A 13,238-nucleotide genomic window follows, 5' to 3' on the forward strand; every position below is an offset into this window, starting at 1 on the left:
AGCTCTATGACGCCGCTTGTGAGCAGCGGGGTGAAGCTCCAGCTTGGCATTAAGCGCACGCACAGCCCTACCCAGACGCAATTAGAATAGATCATTTCCCACGATTTTTTACCGTAAATAAAAGAAATTTTTACAGTAAATTACTGGTGCGTGGCTTACTGACTACTGTAATACCCACACACAATATTTATTTTAGATGTTTTTAAACTTTTCAACTCAGTTTTGAACTTTTCTGACCCACAAAAAAAAAGTTTTGAACTTCTCTAAAATCCTTTTTTTAGACAACTCTAAAATCCTTTCTAAAATCAAGGGAGCAGAGCACAAAATCCACAGTCGCGTTTAACACGGCTGCCATGTGACGGCGCGGTGCGGTGGCCCAACCGCCCACCGCGACCGAGGCCCAAGCAGCTCACTCGCACCCACACCAACCCCCTACCGCGCATCCGGTCGAACACCTCGGCCGCACCCACCACCACCACCCACCTCCGACGTGCACACGCGCCGCACTCCCCTCTATATATCCGCACGCCTCCAATCGCCACCACTCGCCGCCCACCTCCCCCTCTCCACTCCCCCCTCCGCCGACGCCCCACCACTCCCCCCTTCCCCCTCCGCCGCCGCCGCCGACGCAATGGACTCCGTCGCGTCGTGGGGGCTGACCCCGCTGGCGGACGCCGACCCGGACGTCTTCGACCTCATCGAGCGGGAGAAGCGGCGCCAGCGGAGCGGGATCGAGCTCATCGCCTCCGAGAACTTCACCTCCTTCGCCGTCATCGAGGCGCTCGGCTCGGCCCTCACCAACAAGTACTCCGAGGGCATGCCGGGGGCCCGCTACTACGGCGGCAACGACGTCATCGACGAGATCGAGAACCTCTGCCGCGACCGCGCCCTCGCCGCCTTCCGCCTCGACGCCGCCTCCTGGGGCGTCAACGTGCAGCCCTACTCCGGCTCGCCCGCAAACTTCGCCGCATACACCGCGCTCCTCAACCCGCACGACCGGATCATGGGGCTCGACCTCCCCTCAGGCGGACACCTCACCCACGGCTACTACACCGCCGGGGGGAAAAAGATCTCCGCCACCTCCATCTACTTCGAGAGTCTGCCCTACAAGGTCAGCGCCGCCAACGGCTACATCGACTACGACAAGCTCGAGGAGAAGGCAATGGACTTCCGCCCCAAGCTCATCATCTGCGGAGGCAGCGCCTACCCCAGGGACTGGGACTACGCCAGGCTCAGGGCCGTCGCCGACAAGGTCGGGGCCATGCTCCTCTGCGACATGGCGCACATCAGCGGACTGGTCGCCGCGCAGGTATAATCACCACAAACTCACCTCGACTTGTTACATTCAGAAATTGGATCTTCGCTTTAGGATTCCTCTTCTATGGATGCGATCTGGTTGTTGGGATCTTAGTAGTAGGTACCTGGTTGTTGAGCTTTGTAGTTGTATATGATTGTCTTTTAGCTGTGTGCATCTATTAGATCTGTGCATGTTTCATAAGTGGTTGGTGCTTGGTTGTTCTGAACTGGAAAACACTCTGTTTACCTGGAATGTTGCTATTAGATCTGTGCATATTTTATAAGTGAGTAGCACTTTGGTATTCGTTGCATACATGTGTATTAAAACGTTGCGTAGTAATTTCAGACAAATACAAGATTGAAGAATTAACAAAATTTCAGACAAATACAAGATTGAAGAATTAACAACAGTTTTTTTTTCCCTGATAGCACATGCAACAATCTGGAGTTCATACTTCAGTGAAATTGTTTGTTGTAAATAGTAGTAGTAGTAATAATAATTGTTAATCTTTGTTTCAGCGTAAATACTTGAGAACATTGTTTGGAAATAATCAATTGTGTTTTTGCACTGATTAACCTATGGAATGACTGCTCTTATACTACCCTTTCATCAAGCATATGACAAGCAGTCTTGAGTCCTGACTTGGCATATGGCACAGTATAAATATAATGTGCTAGTTGCCTCAATTGCATACACATTTTTCATACATTGAGCGCTCAGCTGTCTGTTAGGGTGACTGATGTGCATATTCCTTCTGTACTGTATTTAGTCAGAGGAACCACTTGTTTGACTGTATTTTTCTCATGTTCTTCTGAACTCTGCTTTCCTGTAAGTGAAGAAAATACTTAGTATAGTCATGAAAAATGCATATAGTGTACCATGGAATTGAAAAGGATGTCCTATTAATTTTTATAAAATCCTGGTCATCTTCCTTTAGGTGTTTCAGTTATACCGCAATAGGTTGAAGATTAATGAGTGTATGAATGTTGATGTAATCCTACAGTTTCTAAGATGCTTTACTGTTTCCTTTCTTTTATGTAGGAAGCTGCAAATCCTTTTGAGTTCTGTGATGTGGTTACCACTACAACACACAAGTCTCTCCGGGGACCGAGGGCTGGTATGATCTTCTACAGGAAAGGCCCTAAGCCTGCGAAGAAGGGCCAGCCTGAGGGTGCTGTGTATGACTATGAGGACAAGATCAACTTTGCGGTGTTCCCATCGCTCCAGGGCGGTCCGCACAACCACCAGATTGCTGCCCTTGCAGTTGCCCTGAAGCAAACTTTGACTCCTGGATTCAAGGCCTACGCAAAGCAGGTCAAGGCCAACGCTGTTGCCGTTGGAAAATATCTCATGAGCAAGGGTTACAAGATGGTGACTGATGGAACTGACAACCATCTTGTTCTATGGGATCTCCGCCCTCTTGGCTTGACTGGTAAGCCAGTTTATTTGTGTGAGTTGATTTTCTAGCAGTCCTATTATCACTTGTTCTAATAATAGCTTATTTCTGCAGGAAACAAGGTTGAAAAGATGTGTGACCTTTGTAGCATTACATTGAACAAGAATGCCGTCTTCGGTGACAGCAGTGCATTGTCCCCGGGTGGTGTCCGCATTGGTAAGGATCACTCCGTTTGCTTTAATGATTTAATTACATCTGCTGGTACTGCAAGCCTGAAAAAAATTATTATTACCTCCATCCGAAATAGATGAGTTTCTAGAATGTGTGCATTCAAACTTCTCATTCATTAGATTGGAAATATGGAAATATTTCCATATTCGCAATTTGTAGTTAATGAATGGAGGCTGTACTGTTTACTTCATTTTCATGTTGCATACATTTCAATGTGAGCAATCAGGGTCGTTGTGACTTGTTATTCACCACTGTTGACATGATAATTTTTCTCTGAAATAAAACAAGTACATGGTGCGAACTAAATTACTATGACACTTTATGAGTGAGAATCGTCAATAATCTGAGAGATTTGTCTGTGATTGTTTTCAGGTGCTCCGGCGATGACTTCCAGGGGTCTGGTCGAGAAGGACTTTGAGCAGATCGCTGAGTTCCTCCACCAGGCTGTGACCATCTGCCTGAACATCCTGAAGGAGCACGGCAAGCTGCTCAAGGACTTCTCCAAGGGCCTGGTGAACAACAAGGACATCGAGAACCTCAAGGTCGAGGTCGAGAAGTTTGCCCTCTCCTTTGACATGCCTGGCTTCTCGCTCGAGAGCATGAAGTACAAGGAGTAGGATGATGATACATATGGTGTGGTTGTCTCCGCTAATCATCCATAGGCCTCGCTCTTCTAAGCCTTATTGGCCGCCGCGCGACGCCGCCTTGTGCTTGTACGAGATTTGTCTGCTCGCCCTGGAGCCCTGGATAGTTTCATGAACGCCCCCCGCTTCATGTGTTTTGTTTGCCATCCACATTCCATCATATTTCTTTGTAGGAACTGTTCGCTTGGAGTCATTGAATGTTGAGTATTTGCAATAATCTTCCATATTATTTCTTTGTACGCTCTGCATATGGGAAAAATATACTGTATGTGTTACTTTCTTTTTTTTGAGAGAAAACTGTGGTGCTACGTAGTCTGATCAATCAACTCAACGTTTCCAAAAGAATCACTTCGAGATTGTAGTGTAATCTGGGCATACTCTAGGAATTCAGTTTTAAAATATGGAGCATGTATATAGAGAAAGAAAAGAAGACAGTCAGCAGTTATTCTCTCTCATCCAGAAACAAGAATCCAAGCCAGATCAAAAGCAAAAAGAAAAAAAAAAGAAACAAGAATCCACTACAAGCGCTCTCAGCGATTTGGGATTTGGGCTTTCTGGCCCGTTGGATCGTTTTGCTTGATGCGATTTGGGTTGTCAGATCGAGCCCTGGGACAACCTCGCCTGTCGGATCGAGGCGGGGCTCCTGTAGCAATGATAGTTTCACCCTGGTCGTGCCACCGCGCGTAAATAATATCCAATATCTCTCCCCCGCACTCGCACGTCCCACCTCCTCCCCCTCTCTCGATCTCCTTTGCGAACCCTAGCCCCACGCTCGCACGCTCCCTGTCGCGCCGCCGCCTCCGCCTCTGCTCGCCGTCGGGCCGTTTCCTTCTTCCCCGAGGGCGGCGAGCCGGAGCTGCCCCTGCGCGTTGTCGACCACCTCCTCGCTGGCTGGACGCCGTCGACTACGAAGCCGGTCTTCTCTAAGTGCGTGCCGCCGTATGGGTCGCCGAGACGCCGAGGCCGAGGTGGAGCTCCAGACCATCGAGGCCATGTACGCCGCTGAGTCCACCAGGCACCGCCACCTCCCCGACTGGTCCAAGACACCAGCCCCCGCCCCCGTTCGCCCACGGCCCAACCCAGTCCCCGCGGCTGCGTGTGCCTCCTCGCCGTCGTGGGTCCTCTCGCCCCCCACTTGCCAAGGTGCGGCTCCCCCTCTTTTGCCTCTCATGTTCTACTCCAAAATGCTTCTTTTGTCTATCTTGAAGCTTCAGTTATGCTGCCAAATTTAGTCTATCTTGAAGCTTGGGAACATTCAAATTTAGTCTAACTTTTGAGTAGCAAGTTCCCTGATTTTTTTTTTGAAGCTTCAGTTTTGCATCTCAAGTCTGATCGAAATGCACAAGACATTCAAATCACTGAATGAATGCCTAAAAAGAGGAAAAAGGCAGCAAGGAGGGAGAGGATATTTTTGTATCTCAGGTCTGAATGAGATGCACATTATAATGTCAATATGTCATCAGATTAATTGGTTTCTTGGGGGTCCTAATGAGTTTTATGAGAAAAACTAGCTTAAATGGCAGCAAGTTTTGAATACAGTGTATGTTCTATAGCTTCTTTAACAAGATCACCGAATACAGTTTTTTGGGGTCCTTGTATTGTTTATCATGTTTATCACTGCAAGTTCATGATCCAATAGTTAAGAGTAAGTCTAAGATCATTTGGTCACAGAAATTTGATCTTGACTGAACATCAACTTGACAGATCAAAACCTGGCAGAAATTGACAGGTTCTGAACATCAACTTGACTGAACAAAGATCTTGATTGAAAGAACTTGTGCTTGGTCCTATGCATCTACAGTTTTGTTAATAGATCTTTTTTGTATCTTTCATTCTGTCTTGATCTTGACTGAGTAAATTTTCAGTGTGAGTACCAGCTACTCACCCATGTTCTTCTCTATAATCAAGTGTTCCCGGGGAAGCCTAGTAATGGCCAATTCATCTCAAAATAATGCAAACCCTTGCAAACTGCTCAGGTAGCTATTGCTCCTAATCAAATGACAATTTATCCTTTGAACTTGTTCACAAATGCAACTCTGGTCGCTGGCTTCTACATATGGACCATGTGGAGTACTCTGTATATTCAATATAGTGATTTTCTTTTGCTTATTTGATTTTTGGATTAATTTGTATATTCAACATATATTGTGGAAATCTTGAATTTTATTGAAACCTCTATACTTGCTTGAACTGATGTTCAGGAAGTAGTTGAGCACACCTATGTCATCGGTTGTAAATAGCTGGACTAAAGGATCTATGCACATATCTGCACCCCAAGTGCAGGTTTATTGCTGGAGTGTGGAATAGTTTGAGCACGACAGTCAAGGTAAAATGACAAAACTGCATGTTACACAAATCTTCTATGATTACACAAAACTGCATGTACACACCAACCCTGCTGTGCCTATTCTTTACAAGTGCTAATTAACAGTAACCGAATAAACTAACAGTAACAGATTCGGTACTGGTTGTCAAAATGTGTTGCCGTGTCGTCATTGTCAGAACTGAAATGAAATGTGCTCGAACTGGTCAAGCACATGATTCAAAATGTGTTGAAATGATTAAAATGTGTTGAATCATGGCCATGTTCAAAATGTGCTTGGTCAAGCAGTCTAAACATATGGCTGAATATGCACTACTCCTCGAACTGGAATGAAATGGTCATGGCCATGATTCATTCAGTCTAAGTAGCAGTTCAACATTACTATTTCTTAATAATGAATACTCTCCTTCTGTTAACATTGTTTTTGTATCTTTCGTGAAACGCATGTTCCTGGCTTTAGCACTATTCTTAGAACAATGATTTAGCTAATTGATGATGATGATTTCCAGTTGATTGTAAGGACCGCACATTTCTGATTCTGGAAAAAGTGAACACTAATGCTTATGTGCATTATGATCTCAACTTATTTATTTATTTATTGTCTGATTATTTTAGAGGCTTTATGGACACTAATTTATGTAACTCACTAATAATGCAATGAACAAATCTGTAGATCACTTAACTGAACGCCAAAGAAGTGTTTTCTTTTGTTGTTTCTCATGACACATAACTTCTTGGTTGTCTGCAGATGCAGGATATAGAATCAAACTCATTTCTTTATTGCAGACCTTTTTGGGCGTTTCTCGGAAAATTATACGACTCTTCATTAGGGTCATGATGAATGCCTGCTTTTCAAGTTTTCATGTGGATCTGCTACTGATCAGGGTCTGGTGAAAGGCAAGGACAAATGGCTTGTTTTGTCCAGTCCATGGTGGGCAAGGTCTTTGTCTCTGGGTTGCGAGAATATCTTTGACCGTCCATAATCTCTGGTCAGCTGCATACATCATATTCTTATAATATCATATGTGATTTCCAGTGGTGTTGTGTAAAAAGACTGCTTGTTATAGCTTCAGTTTGGCCTGGTTCAGTTTGGTTGCTCATGTTCATGTGTGTCTTCACCTCAGAAAAATTAGAAGGAAATCAAATTATCTTTTGGCCCGCTTCTCATTTTTATTTATATTACAATTGTTATTACTTGTGATAATAATAGTTTTAGTTTATAAAAATTATCAATATTGGTAAGTGACACTAAATTAATGTCTCTCTTTGCTTTGCTACCTCTCTTAGAATTTAGGAGGAACTAGATAATATTTGTCTGATTGATTTTATTTATTAGTAATGATTTATGGGAACAAAACACTGATAATGTTCTTCCTTTTTTCGAGTGCCTTCTTTGCTTTTGCTTTTTTATCAAATTTTGTTCCCTTTTTTGAGTCATGTCCCGTGTGGATATTTTGTGACCATGATTGTGTCTATTGATCTTCATGCACATCCTTATTTGGTATGCTAATGCTCTACTTACAAGTGAACAAGAATCTCAGTGTGTAGTGTGTAAACTCTCGACCACCTCTATATCTATCTGTAGTGCTATATTCTTTTGGGTGGAACTTATAGCATGTTGGTTCCAAATGGATAGTGAGTGTCTCACCCCGTGCCCTCTTACTCAAACTAGCTTGTAGAATTATTTCATATTTTAGGACAAGGATTAATGGCTACTTTTTATAGATAAATTTGATGCTTATTTGGTGTTCACTTTTGTTGATACAGAAGGCAAATTGTACTTCTTAAAGTTATGGTGGTTTCTACATTTTGATTTAGAGCCCCGGTCTGCGGGGTGGGGACGCATGGGTCCTTGGTCCGGCGCTGTCGACATGATGTTGTGCGCGGGTCTTGCTTTCTTGCTAGATAAGTATTTAGGAAAAATCTAAAATACTCCTTCAAGGTTTATACATCAATTGCAAAGGGTTTTAGGAATGCGTCACTATATTGTTTTGGATTTATACATGAACCGCAGAGAGTTTTATAAATGTATCATTATATTGTTTTAGGTTTATATATGAACTGCAAAAAACTTTAGGCATGTGAAAATCAGAGCTCATGAGGCATGTGATATTCTTTTTCTGTGGTGGCGTGTATATATTATGTGATTTTACTTCCTGTTTGGTTTCTTGATAATCCCTAAGTGCAAGGAATCATCGTAGCAATTTCTAAAGATGGAAGTGATAAGTATTGAGTGTCGAACCCACAAGGAGCTAAAGGTAAGATTAATATTCTCTCAAGTCCTATCTGCCACTGATACAACTGTACGTACACCGAACGTTTGCTTCCAATTAGATACGAGAAATAAAACTACGTTGTGGGTATGAAGAGGATAACTTTGCATGATACCAGAGAGCTAAAATATAAAAGTAGTTGCTGTTATCATAAAGTTAGAATATATTACTAAATAATATAAATAGCGAGTGTGAAATAAAGATGGATCGGTGTGCGGAATTATCCTATGCAATTGTTAACAAGACCGGTAGTCATCATTGCAATTTCATATGAGGGAGAGGCATAAGCTAACATACTTTCTCCTCTTGGATCATATGCACTTATGATTGGAACTCTAGCAAGCATCCGCAACTATTAAAGATCATTAAGGTAAAACCTAACCATAGCATTAAAGTATCAAGTTCTCTTTATTCCCATACGCCATGACCCATTTATTCGTGTTTGTGTTTTAGTCACTCACGCAACACAGCCAATAAGTAAACCATGGACATATTGCAACACTCTACAGCGGGAATCCCTCACGCTTTCCCGACACGGAGGGCACCATAGGACAGCACCAAAATAAAACATACAACTCGTACCAATCTAGATCATCAATCAACCCAAAGACAAAAGATATCTACTCAAAACATCATAGAATGGCAACACGTCATTGGATCATAATATGTGGCATAAAGCACCATGTTCAAGTAGGGATTACAGCGGGGTGTGGGAGAGTGGACCGCGTAAAAGAGATGAGGATGGTGATGATGATGGTGATGTTGATGAAGATGATCACCGCGGCGATGATTCCCCTCCCGATGGCACTCCGGCGCCACCGAGAGAGAGGAGGAGAGGTCCTCCCCCTCGTGCTTCCTCCTCCATGGCCTCCCCCCTGGGTGGGGGGAGGTTCTCCCTCTGGTCCTTGGCCTTCATGGCGATGATGGCCCCTCCGGGATCCTCCTCCTTGGCCTCCGGTGACGATGGCCCCCTCCGGCAGGGTGCCAGAGAGGGCCTAGATTGATTTCTCGTGGCTACATAGGCTTGCAGCAGCGGAACTTCCGATCTAGGTTATTTTCCGGAGGTTTCAGTATTTATAGGATTTTTTGGCGTAGGTCTCACGTTAGGGGGGGGGGGTCTCCGGGCTGTCCACGAGGCAGGAGGGCGCACCCGCCACCCTCGTGGGCAGCCCGGGACTCTTCTGGCCCAACTCTTGCACTCCAGGGGCTTCTTTTGGTCCATAAAAAATCATCAAAAATTGGCACGTCATTTGGACTCCGTTTGGTATTCCTTTTCTGTAGAACTCAAAAAAGGAGAAAACAGAAACTGGCACTGGGCTCTAAGTTAATAGGTTAGTCCAAAGAATCATATAAATGCATATAAAACATCCTAGATGGATAATATAATAGCATGAATACTTCATAAATTATAGATACGTTGGAGACGTATCAGCATCCCCAAGCTTAATTCCTGCTCGTCCTCGAGTAGGTAAATGATAAAAGAAATAATTTATGAAGTTTGAATGCTAGCAGGTGCACAAGTTTAATCAATGATAATTCCAATCATCTTTTCTAGCATCATTATATGTCATAACAGTAGCTCATCTCATAAAACTTTTCATGATCAGGTAACAAGCTATTCACATGTTAAAGTATAGATCATAAACTTTCTTGAAAACTAACAAACAATGCTCTTAGTCATCAAGCAATTGCAATTCATCTTATTTTCAGGAAGGGTCCATGTAAGAGCTTTGAGTTAGCAAATCCCACATACTCAACTATCATATAGTCTTTCGCAATTGCTAACACTCACGTGATATTTATGGGTCCAAAGTTTTAATCGAACACAGAGAAAGATAGGGGCTTATAGTTTGCCTCCCAACCTTTTACCTCAAGGGTAATGTCAACAATAATAATTTATGATCGCCTACATCCAATTTGATATATATATCCGGATCACCCCAACACAAAGTGCTTGCCAAAGGAAACAAAGTAAAACGGAAAGGTGTTGATCACCATGACTCTTGTATAAGGGTAGAAGATAATAGTAAAAGATAAGCCCTTCGCAGAGGGAAGCAGAGGTTGTCATGCGCTTTTATGGTTGGATGCACAAAATCTTAATGCAAAAGAACGTCACTTTATATTGCCACTTGTGGTATGGACCTTTATCATGCAGTCCGTCGCTTTTATTGCTTCCATAACAAGATCGTATAAAGCTCATTTTCTTCACACTAATAATTCATACATATTTAGAGAGCAATTTTTATTGCATGCACCGATGACAACTTACTTGAAGGATCTTACTCAATCCATAGGTAGGTATGATGGACTCTCATGGCAAAACTGGTTTAAGGGATATTTGGAAGCACAAGCAGTATCTCTACTTAGTGCAAAGAATTTGGCTAGCATGAGGGAGAAAGGCAAGCTCATCATGTTGGATGATCCAAGACAATATAACTTTTCAGATATAGGAAAACATAACCCATTATGTTGTCTTCCTTGTCCAACGTCAACCTTTTAGCATGTCATATTTTAATGAGTGCTCACAACTACAAAAGATGTCCATGATAGTATATTTATATGTGAGATCTCTCTTCCTTCAATATTCTTTCATGAATTGTTCAAGTGACGAAGTCTACGTTTGCTAACTTTCAATAAGTTTACTACCTATACTTATTATGTGTGAAGTCATTACTCCCCATGTTATAAGCATATGAAACATATATAAATTCAGATTTATGATATTCAATTCATTCAACCATTTATTCATAGGATATATGTGAAGCACATGAGAAAATGACAAACTACCCCAAAAGATATAAGTAAAGATCACCGAGTAGTAAAATAATTAACTAGCCATGGGAGGATTCCTTTTTTTATTCAAGATTTCAGATCCAATGATTTTATTGAAACAACGAGTGAAATTGAAAATACGTTCCAAGCAAAATACATATCATGTGACGAATAAAAATATAGCTCCGAGTAAGGTATACCGATAGTTTTGAAGACGAAAGAGGGGATGCCTTCCGGGGCATACCCAAGCTTAGGCGCTTGAGTCTTCCTTGAATATTACCTTGGGGTGCCTTGGGCATCCCCAAGCTTATAGTCTTTCCACTCCTTATTCTCCTCATATCGATATCTCACTCAAAACTTGAAAACTTCAATCACACAAAACTTAACGGAACTTCATGAGATGGGTTAGTATGATAAAGAGTAAATCATTCACTTTCATACTGTCAAAGACAAGATTCATAATTGTTATCACATAATGCCTACTGTACCATATCATTTCTACAATTTATATTTAGAAATATAAGCCATAGAAACTAGAAATCAAGCAAACTATGCATTGAAAACAGAATCTGTCAGAAACAGAACAGTCTGTAATGATGTGAACAACAACCATACTTATGCTAATCCAAAAATTATGAAATAAATTGGTGGACGTGAGTAATTTGTCTATTAATCTTCTGCAAAAATAATCAACTCAAAAGCACTCTTCTGTAAAAAATGACAGCTAATCTCGTGAGTGCAAAGTTTCTGTTTTTTTACAGCAAGATCACATTAGATTTCATCCAAGTCCTCCCAAAGGTTTTACTTGGCACTTTATTGAAACAAAATCTACAAAACATGATTACTAAAGTATCTTAATCATGTAAACATACAAAAACATTAATGATAAATATTGGGTTGTCTCCCAGCAAGCACTTTTCTTTAATGCCTTTTAGTTAGGCATGATGATTTCAATGATGCTCACATAAAAGAGACGAATTGAAACATAAAGAGAGCATCATGAAGAATATGACGATTAAATTTAAACCTAACCCACTTCCTATGCCTAGGGATTTTGTGAGCACATAGTTTAAGGGAACAAGAATCAACTAGCATAGGAAGGCAAAACAAGTATAACTTCGAAAATTTAAGCACATAGAGAGGAAACTTGATATTAATGCAACTCCTACAAGCATATATTCCTCCCTCATAATAATTTTCAGTAGCTTCATGAATGAGTTTGACAATACAACCATTACATAAAACATTCTTTTCATGATCTACAAGCATAGAAATTTTTCTACTCCACATAGGCAAAATTCTTCTCATTCGGAATAGTGGGATCACTAATTCCTAAAGTTGACACTCTTCCAAACCCACTTTAGATGATAGTATTATTCATACTCCAAAAGATATAAGTGAAGTTCATGGAGCATTCTACAATTAATATAGACTAACCAATATCCAAGCTCAAAATATGTAAGTGAAGCACACGAAGCATTCTATAAAACCATACTCAAATGATTTAAGCGAAGCACAAAGAGCAATTCCATAAGATCATACTTAAAAGATTTAAGTGAAGCACATGAAGTACTCTATAAATAAATGAAGGGCTATCTCGTACTAGCATGATTCTTAAAGAAAAATAAAAACACAAAGGACACAAATCATGTGAACAAAACAAAAATCGAGGTATACCGATATTTGTTGAAGAAAGAGGGCATGCCTTCCGGGGCATCCCCAAGCTTAGATGCTTGAGTATCCTTTGAAATATTTACTTGGGGTGCCTTGGGAATCCCCAAGCTTGAAATCTTTCCTCTCTTTATTCTTCTCACATCGGTAACTCCTCATTCTTTGAACACTTCATCGACAAAAACTTAACAAAAACTTTGTGAGATCCGTTAGTGTAATAAAGCAAACTACCACTTTGAGGTACTGCAATGAACTCATTATTTATTTATATTGGTTTAAACCTACTATATTCCAACTTCTCTATTGTTCATACCCCCTGATACTAGGCATAGATTCATCAAAATAAGCAAACAACACGCGATAAACAGAATCTGTCAAAAACAGGACAGTCTGTAGTAATCTGGAAGTTTAGAAAACTTCTGTAACTCAAACAATTATGAAATAAATATGAAAATTTGAAAAATTTGTACATAAGTAATGTTCAAAAAGATTCAGACCCATTTGACTTTCCAGTAAAAAATTTAAAATCACGCGCTACAGCCAAAGTTTCTGTTTTTGTTCTGCACATAGTAAACAAGTAATCTAATCATCCTAAAACCAAAGCTTGGCACATTATTTTTATAATACAATG

General features: G+C 41.4%; 1 protein-coding gene and 1 long non-coding RNA gene across 2 annotated transcripts; both read left to right on the forward strand.

Annotated features, from left to right (window-relative positions):
* The first annotated feature begins 411 nt into the window (after window positions 1-411).
* Window positions 412-3,848, forward strand: LOC123046970 (serine hydroxymethyltransferase 4). Its single transcript, XM_044470433.1, has 4 exons — window positions 412-1,309; window positions 2,339-2,729; window positions 2,808-2,909; window positions 3,297-3,848. The coding sequence occupies exons 1-4, from the start codon at window positions 632-634 to the stop codon at window positions 3,539-3,541; spliced, it is 1,416 nt and encodes a 471-aa protein (XP_044326368.1). The 5' UTR covers window positions 412-631; the 3' UTR covers window positions 3,542-3,848.
* A 422-nt stretch (window positions 3,849-4,270) lies between these two features.
* Window positions 4,271-8,043, forward strand: LOC123046971 (uncharacterized). The gene is made up of 2 exons (XR_006422686.1): window positions 4,271-4,711; window positions 4,882-8,043. It is a non-coding gene; the product is annotated as an uncharacterized lncRNA (long non-coding RNA).
* The last annotated feature ends 5,195 nt before the right edge of the window (window positions 8,044-13,238 follow it).

This window comes from Triticum aestivum, chromosome 2B (genome assembly GCF_018294505.1).
Source record: "Triticum aestivum cultivar Chinese Spring chromosome 2B, IWGSC CS RefSeq v2.1, whole genome shotgun sequence".
Classification (NCBI taxonomy): Eukaryota; Viridiplantae; Streptophyta; class Magnoliopsida; order Poales; family Poaceae; genus Triticum; species Triticum aestivum.